This window comes from Xiphophorus hellerii, chromosome 6 (assembly GCF_003331165.1).
Source record: "Xiphophorus hellerii strain 12219 chromosome 6, Xiphophorus_hellerii-4.1, whole genome shotgun sequence".
Classification (NCBI taxonomy): domain Eukaryota; kingdom Metazoa; phylum Chordata; class Actinopteri; order Cyprinodontiformes; family Poeciliidae; genus Xiphophorus; species Xiphophorus hellerii.
The window spans coordinates 24,968,809-24,978,341 of NC_045677.1; the positions used below are offsets into that span (position 1 = coordinate 24,968,809).

General features: G+C 34.2%; 1 protein-coding gene across 1 annotated transcript; it reads left to right on the plus strand.

Annotated features, from left to right (window-relative positions):
• The first annotated feature begins 581 nt into the window (after nucleotides 1–581).
• LOC116721994 (uncharacterized) lies at nucleotides 582–8,990 on the plus strand. The gene is made up of 6 exons (XM_032566075.1): nucleotides 582–694; nucleotides 3,227–3,514; nucleotides 3,610–3,876; nucleotides 5,387–5,470; nucleotides 6,949–6,992; nucleotides 7,265–8,990. Exons 1-6 carry the CDS (start codon nucleotides 643–645, stop codon nucleotides 7,472–7,474), a joined length of 945 nt encoding a protein of 314 aa, XP_032421966.1. The 5' UTR covers nucleotides 582–642; the 3' UTR covers nucleotides 7,475–8,990.
• The last annotated feature ends 543 nt before the right edge of the window (nucleotides 8,991–9,533 follow it).

Here is a 9,533-nt window from a genome sequence, read left to right on the forward strand (position 1 = left end):
TGCATCCCCAGAACCAGAACCAAACGAGGAGAAGCAGCTTTCAGCATCTATGCACCACAAATTTGGAACAAACTCCCAGAAAACTGTAAAACAGCTGAAACACTGACTTCTTTTAAATCTCGACTAAAAACCCACCTGTTTAGGATTGTATTTGAAATGTAATCAATTACAAATTTATTGATGAAATCTGACTTAATGTCGTGTTTTGATTGTTGATTCTATGTTGCATTGTGTTTCTGTGTTTGATATGATGTAAAGCACGTTGAAATGCCTTGCTGCTGAAATGTGCTATACAAATAAAATTTGATTGATTGATTGATTGATTGATTAATAACTACAGAGAGAACTCAGGAAAACCTAAGTAAGAATAACTGAAAGTTTTATCAAACATAAAGTTTTAAGCCTAAACTTACAAGTAGATATGACATCAGCTTCACAAACTAAAACTGGGAGAAAGAAGCCAAAACAGCCAATTATGACATTTTGTCTGTGTGTGTGGGTGAGGGGTATGAGACGACATTTACTGGATATGTGAAATGGAACTGTGTGAAATTTTATTTAACCCCTCCCCCTAGAATTGAGGAAACTGTGGCTCATTGATAGACGTTGTACTTCCGGATGTTACAGAGTTGACACAAAGCCATGGCAGCGGTAGTTCTACTTTTTCTCATCTCCTTGCTGGATTCAGCTGAAGGTAAAATTTGTTTTTTATTACAAAATGTGTTTAACAGTTGCTGTGACAAGCTAACATTTCAATTGACAAAAATGTGGAGCTGTAGAAAGTACATTAGAAGAAAAACTACTGAAGCAAAGTTCAGCTGTCAAGATATATGTTTATTGTGAAAAATGTAATGTAATTTCTGTTTGGTTATTTTTGGCGGGCTTGTATTGACGTCTAATAGTTTTCTTTAGGACTGCAGGTTGATGCAGTATCATGTCGCAACGCAAAGACCTTCAGCGCTACTTTTGGAGTTTATGTTCTAAATGTGTTGGCTTAGTTTATTTAGATTCATTATTGTCCTTATGCAGCTTAAGAAGTCAAAAGAATCTGTTTGTACTCTCTGAAGTACAGGACAAGTACAAATAAAGTATAATTTGCTTAACTGTCTGTAAAATGCTGAGGCACAGTGGAGAGATCAAGAAGACGAAAAGAAAGCAAGAGGTGGTTGACATACTGTTTATTGGTTTCACAGCTTGGGATAAAAAAGGCTTTTCAATATTCTCTTCTGACTGTTGGAGTGTTTAAAAGCAGGACAGCAGGAGTGTGTTGGTTGTGGATGATGTTTGTGACGCTGCTTTGACAGTGAGCCTCATAGATCTGGTTGAGATCAGTGAGTTGGGTTTCATACAGAGATCTTTGCTGCCTCAGAGATTTCATGGTGAATTTTTGTCTTTTTTGTGCAGCTGTGTGTTTAGTCCAGGACAAACTTTTGATCTTAATTAGTTTCTTCCCTCTGTAAATAATAAATAAATGAATTGATAATAGTGTGAAGTAGTACGTGAGTAGTACACTTAGTTCTGTCATGGCTACTTTTGCATCATAATTAGCTGAAACAAAAGAGTGTCAGTAGTTTATGAGGAGCAGGTTCTCAGAGGATTAAAAATAAAAAGCTCTAGCGGAGAAGTTTCAGTTTAAAAAAACAAATTCAATTTAACAGAACAGAAATATTCTCTGAGATGACTTCATACAAATTCTAAATATAAACATTATCTTGAGTTAGAAAAACTGTTTCACTTCTCATTTCTTCAGTGCAAACAATCAGACCAACCACAGCAGCTGCATTTTCTCCTTAATCGCAGCAGAGGCTGACCTGACTAAAAGGTCCTAAACCTGACAAAATATAAAGACTCATCCACCATCTGTAATCATTAGCATAATTTTGGATCAATAATAACATTGATCATGTAGCAAATAATTAATTAGTCAAATGCTTAACAGGCTCCAATATTTAGTGTAACCGTAAAAGCTGATGAGAAAGTTCTTTAGCAAAGCAGATCTTTTTTGGCTCTGATATTTAAAGTGCAAAACTTGACACCCTCCTAACACTGACAGTTAAGTTACTGCAGTTAAATGGATTTAAAGGTCATTTCTACACACAGTCGTCTCTGTGTTGGTTTAGTGACAGGGATCCTGATAAAGATGCCACCAACATGTCACTCATTGCTCTGATACTGTGCTAAAGTACTCACACTCCTTAAGGGTCTTCACATTTCATCACATTATAAAAAAATAATCAATATGTTTTATGTGGTAGATAAACATACATTAGGGTAGATAAAAAAGCCTAAAGTGACATTTTCCAAGTAATAGAAAAGTATGATGTGCATTTGTATTCAACCCCTTTCAATTTTATATAAATTTAATTCAGCCAATCTAAATTAGAGGCACCTAAATTTGTCTTAAATTCAATCTCATTATAAATGCAGATTTTCTATTTAGAAGTTTGTTAGACTAAAGCAGTGAACAACATAATGAAAACAAATTGACACAGCAGGCGGGTTAGGGATAAAGTTGTAGAGAAATTTAAACAGAATTAGGTTATAAAAGAATATCTCAAATTATGACCATCTCTTGGAACATCATTTGAAAATGGAAATAGTTTGGTGTCTCAACTGTAAACTTGCCAACACATGGCAGTCTAAAGTGACTTTTGAGACAAATCAGTTGGTTTGATCTCTGAAAGGTTTTAGATCTGGAAAAAATTCTGTTGGGAAGGAAAGTAAAGATGGGAAAGTTTGTGATTTGTGATAACAGAAGATTTTCATGCTCAGACAAAAAACAAAAAGTTAAATTCCCACTGATAGAAGAGGTATTATTCTATTTATTTTTAAAAAAATTATGAGATTTTAGGACTATTAATGGGAAAAAAATCTTCACTAAACAACTTGCATACAATAAAGTGGAAACTACAGTATAACTGCTTTCTGTCTTGTGTATATAATGAAACATTGAATGCAAATAAAATTACACATAATAAGACAGCTATGCAAATATAATGATAGTTTGTCACCATATTATCCATACTAGACGTGTAAATAATGAAATTCAATGAATCCTTCCTGTGTTGATTCTGATTGACATACAGAACTTGTAGCACTCTACATCATCTAGTGCTACAAACCTCCTCTGTGCTCTGATGCGTTAAAAGTTCAGTCAGGATTTTCCAGAGACTGATCAATATATTTTGTTTTCATTATTGAAGGAAAACTAAACTTTATCTTTCAGGTGCTGAAAATCGGTTTGTGAGGTCTGGATCGAACCTTCTACTGAAAGCAAAGACAACTGAATTAGGAGAAAATGAGTTTATTTGGAAGTTTAACACCACTATCAATCTTGTAAAATTCAAACATGGCGGGAATCCTTTCATCAAATATGTAGAAAGAACAGTTTTTTCTAAAGAAAACTACTCTTTGCTATTGAGAAATATGCAACACAGTGACACTGGAAACTATAAGGAAATACTAAGTTTAGGCGAAGACAAAACTGTAGCTGAATACACAGTCATTGTCCAAGGTAAGTTTCTTCTTATTTGCTTCCTGTTTTGAAATCATTTCTAAATGTTTTTCTAGCACCCCGTTTTAAAACCAATCAAATCTTTTTTCCTTCAGATCCAGTGTCTCCAGTGAATTTAACAGTGACCCCCAGTGACCCCAGCTACTGTAACTTCACTGCGACATGTAGAATAAAGGATTCTCAAATTAGTGGATCTTTTCAATGTGAAAATAAAACCTGCCGTTTAGTGTACCAAACAGACCTGAAGGTCTCATCTCTGAAGGTCTCTGTAGAGGAAAGCTCCATCATCTGTAACCATAGCAACCAAGTGAGCTGGGAAAAGGATGTAAAGAATATTTCATCTCTCTGTGAAAATCCACCAGGTAAGATTTAAGAAAAAGATTCAGGAGCTTTTTAACTTAAAGTATTGGGCAGGTAGATGTTTTACATAGTAAAACATAAAGCAGTTCATCATAATTATGAGTAAACACACACATCTATGCACATAACCAAATATCTATTTTAAGTCACATGAAGAAATTGAATTAAGTTTTATTTATTTTTGTAACCATGTTTGTGCTTAACCCTAATATTTTACACCAGCCTTAATGTCATGTTCCGTGTTTTTCCTGTGTATTTCTTTCGAGTTTCTGTGTCCTTGAGTCTCTTCGTTGTCCTGTCTCCCCTCGAATACTCCCAGGTGTTTCTCATTCCCTGATTACCACCTGTGTATTTAGTGTCACCTGTGTGTCTGTGTCGGGTCCTCATCTCATTGTGGCGTCTGTCTATGTGTGCTTCAGTCCGTCGTTCCAGTTGCTACCTGAGTTGAGCCCTGGCTTCCGCTCATCAGTGCTGCCTGATGTTATTTGGACTGTTTATTTTCTGGATTACTTATCATTAAGTCCATCATTTGCACGTCAACCTGGGTCTGCTGCGTCTGCCTCACCAACTCCTCACCACACCACTTTATGACACTTAACCTGGACCAGTACAATAATTGTATTTCATTTCACATTATAGCTGTAACCATTGTGAGCACCAATCTGTACATAGACATATTTAACAGGTGTTAAGGAGTTTTCTCTTGTTTTACAGTCACTATTTTTAATTTCTTCTAATTTTACATTTTTGAAAAACCAGGTGAAAGTGTGAAAACTTTTATTAAAATAGCAGAATTATTCAATTCATGTCACGGTGCTGCTGTACTGATCTATGGACACTTTCTCTTTAAATGGTGAATGGACTGAAATTCACCATTTGAAAATTAAATGGTGAATTAAAATTAAATAATTCACTAAATGTACTTCTACATCAATCTATATTCACCATGCTGAACCCATAAACATTTAAAAACAGATCAGCTGGCAAATTAAGCTACAGTGCCTTGCTCAGGGGCAAATTCACATGTGTAGGGGGCAGCTGGAATCAAACCTATAGCTTTACTCAAGACAACTGTTCTCCCCAAAAGCTACCCAAGAATAATTACCTTATTATAAACACTTGTGTAAATCATATTGCTCATGACAGACATAGGCATTCTACATTGGGTTATATTACATGTAGCACATGTAATATATATAAAATGTACCAAACATGCATCAAACTAAGTAAGTCAAAGTGTGTAGAAATGTAAAGCTAGTTTAATTTGCTATATATTTATGCTGACTTTCAGAATGAACATCCATACTGGTGAAAATGATAAATAGCCTATATATAAATATTACATTCTTTACATGTTGTCATATATTTTATTTTTTATTTTAGCAACTATTTTTCATCTAGACTGTCAGACATTTAGAAGATTTTTCATCCTAGCATTAAAGTTGTAAAACAGAAAGTGAACTTGACCAAAGTATTCCCGATGTTTTTTTCCTATTTTTTCTTTTTCTACAGTCCTCAATACAGCTGCCATAGTTGGGATAACATTTGGAGCATTACTGCTGGTATCTATTATGTGCTCTGTGCTCATAATAATGTGTAAGTACCTCTTAATTTTTCTCCCACAATCGGATTATTGTCTCTAAGAACATTAACGTAGAGATAAACACAAAATGATTCAACCCTTTGACAGATTTAGGTTTAAATTAATCTTTCCATTTGAACATGATGTTTGTTCTGGCTGGAAGTTATATTTACTTTTTGAAGTGTTGGAATCTCAGCTTATATCTATGAATTTAGTTAAAGATTCTAGTAATGGCCTTCAGACCTCAAAGACTTTTAGCTCATCACCAGCAGAACTGCTAAAAGGTCTGAAGAAAGTTTTTATTGCTGTCAATAGAAAAAATTTATTTTCTTGAGAAGGGTATAAATTATTTTGAACATGGCATTTTTACAACTTCCTGTTTGAATAAAAAAAACCCTGAAATCTACCAGTGGTATGAATAATTTTGGGTTATAACAATCAGAGTATGTGTTTACCTAAAATTAATTATTCAAACAAAATGTGTAATAATAATAATAGATGAATAGATTTTGCCTGCAAAATGGGATGAGTTTTTCTTTTCTTTAACAATTTTAAGCATATTTAGTTTACAGACCAAGCAAATTTGCTTTATGATTTTTGAACATTATTATGTTAGGTGTATACATTTTCAAATATATATTTCTAAAATTATTTGTTTGAATTTTATATTTCTATTCCAGTGAAAGTAGAATCATCCTACAAGTCTTTTAAAGAATTGTGTTTATGGTTTAGTGGGATTTGTCCAGTAAGGAGAAGGAAATCAGGAGAAATGTCTGAGAGCAGCAGCTTGGACACCTAACAGACTGGCACTCTACAGAGAGATTTAAAAACACTCTGTGGTTAACCCAGAGTCTTTGAATTTTCCTCACATTGGAGAATGAATTATTGTAACAAAACTTTAAATTCAAAATTATTATTCTTGCAGAATTTGGTTTGATGTGTTTTCTGTTTTAGTTTTGACCACCATCTATTCCCCTGATGTAAATGTATATGGTTTGGTTCAGGAAGGCAAAACATTTAAAAAATTGATTAGATTGCCAGTTTTATGTAATCTTTAGTTTCATGATAACATGATAACAAGATAACATGTTTTCTGTTTGCTGTAGTGATGAGTGCGCTCAGTGTTAGGTGGTACATCAACATCGATGAGGTAGTTTATTTTTGAGGCGTTGCACTAAAACCTGTTTTTGAGAGACATCTGTTGTAAAATGACATCAGTGCTTTGAAAAACAATTTAAAGGCCTGTTGCGATTTACTGTTGTTATGCTGTGATGATGTTGAATTTATAACAATTTTCCTCTCAAACATTGACTTTTAACTTTGGCAAAAAAGATAACAAAACCCCCAAATCATTGAAATTCTGCTGTTATCTCCAATTTAACACTTAAATTACTTTGATTATTATGTGATGTTAGTTTGTTTAAAGCGTCACTTTAAAGCAAATTGAATCACCTCAAACTACAGAACTTTATTCTTTATGACTGACCTGCAGGTAAAAGAAAGAGGAGCGCAAATACAGTGTATGAAGTTCCTCAGGTAAGCAGTGTGTTATTTTTTAAAAAGAAAAACTCTCCCTATTTGCTTGTCAAAATAATCAAGACATTTACAAAAGAACTATTTTTTTTAGATAAAAAATAATCTAGGCTTAAAAGGAGCAGAAAACCACATTTTTAACAGAAACAGTTTGCAGCAAATTCAACTTTACTCTGATCTTTGTGTTCACATTTTAGTGAGAGTTTCCACAAAATGCCACCCAGAGAATATTAAGATATAAAGATGTGTTTTTTTCTCTTTGTCATCCTTTATAGGAAATTTCACAGAATAACCAATATGCAAATCCTGCAGAAATTACTGAAGCTCCTTCTCCAACATCAACGTATGCCCTGGTGCAGCTTCATAGTCGTCCTGTGCAAATCAATGTCATCAGTACCTCCACAAACCTGCAGCCTGAAACAATTTATGCTCAAGTTGACAGAGCTGCCAAATCCAACTCAAAACCTGCTGCAGCCAAAAGATGACAAAAAATAAAATCAAAATGGAAAATGTATATAACTGTGTTTTAACTGTGCCAAAAATATGGTATATTTTGTTATCATATCAAAATATTGTTAAATCCAAAATGCACTCCCTTGAACTTTTAGTATTTTATTTTTCTGTTTGTGAAATTCAAAGTGTTTTTGGACACTTGTTTTTTTTGCACATTTTTGTATTCTATACTTGTTGCTGCTAAAGGTTCTGTTTTTTGTTGAGGCGCTAAAAAGAAAAACATGTTTTAAGTAAATTATTTGCTTCAGCAATAAAATGTTATTGCTGAATTTTGTGTTAACTGATAAGCAGCCATACAAGACAAGAAATTCAAAGATAAGAGTAGAGTAACGCCTTTTGTTTGTGTATTTTCATAATTTCTGCTTTAAACACCCCCCTCCTGTTTCTCTGGAAATAAGTTAATGATCTGAAAATGTAAATAATATTCATCGAACTATTCAGGTATAAAGGTATATTTTTACCTAAGTGATAAAAATCTAATTGTACCTAAAGATTTTCTCATGTTTAGTTTTTGATCTTGTCTGTCTTGTCTGTGCTGCAGTTGCATGCATCACCATAAAAGAAATGTCTAACCGTTACACTGAACAGTACAGTTATGAGAGGTTGTGTTAGATATTACCCTGTCGGTTTAGTTTATTGCAGAATGTCTCAGACTAATATCCATCAGGTTACAGGACTTCACCTGATGGACATTGCACTTAATAAAGAATGAAGTCCTTGTCTGTCAGTTATTTGCTGTTAAAAAGCAGCAACTATATATCAGAGAGAGAAAGAGCAGATATTAATTATTCATGGTATTTTGTATTCTCATTACATTGTATTTTTTAAAAATGTGTTGAATGTCTTCCTTTTTCTGATGCTGTTATCATGATCGATGTAAAAATATGTTGTTTTTTTTATTCACATGCCTTCTTTAAAAAGTATTGTGATTTTTTTTTTCAATAAATCTACACTAATACAATTCATGTGGAACTGGTCAAATATACTTTGTATTAGACCCACATGGATTAAGTGCACATGATGATGTAATGGCTTTGCAAACCAGTGCAATCCGGTTAGCACAGGTTGTGACTAAAATCTCACTATACATGGTGGCAGCCATTTTCTCCTCAGTCCCAGTCGTCCTGTCCGCTTTGCTGAAAAGTTACCTCAAAGTATTCCTTCTGTTTTTATTTATTTATCTATTACCTCTAAACAGGGCAAGTGGATTTTACCAAAAAGTCCTATGTGGTCTTATCTCTCTGCATGACCTTTTTCAATGAAAATTACTAACTTTTTCATCCATTGGAAGATGAAAAACTTGAAAAGTTAAAGGTGAATCAAATATTTAAAAATGTTTTTATATTGTGTGCATTTCTATTTTCCTCAGTGTTAAAAGTTGTGTTAATAGGCAGCTTTTTTATATCTTTTATCAGATGCATAATAATAATACATCATTCTGGCATTGCTGTATAAATTGATTTGCATAAATGAAATGTAATGTCTAGATCCCTGTAATGCTGTACTTTATTTGAGTTGTGTTGTGTTATTTTAACATTTTATTTTAGCAACTAATTTATCCAATTAATGTAGAATAACTGGTATCAGTGACAGTTTAAAGATCATAATGTGACTTTGGGCACATAAGTCTATGGACCTAATACAGTAATGAAGTCTATAGACGTAAATTCAAGCTGGGAGACTCTTCAGTTTACTGGCAGCATCAATTACCACGCCTCCGCCTCCGCCTCAGCCAACCAGCACCAGACTGTCGCTCCGCTCCAGCCAATCACCACGCAAGAGCTCCTTCAAAAGGTGGATCCACCTGCTTCAGCCGCGCTTCTGTAACAGATGGTATCAATGAGTCTCAGAAGTCGTTCAGGTGGGTCTCAACCAGATATTTTATTTTTTTATTCTGGGGGAAGAAGGGAAAACAAATGAACAACCTCCTCAACTCCTTCTCCCTGCACTCCGGCTCCACAGCAGCGCAGAACAACGCTCTGAGGTAAAAGAGGGGGAGGGGGGGCAGAGCACGTCAGCACGTCTTCTGCC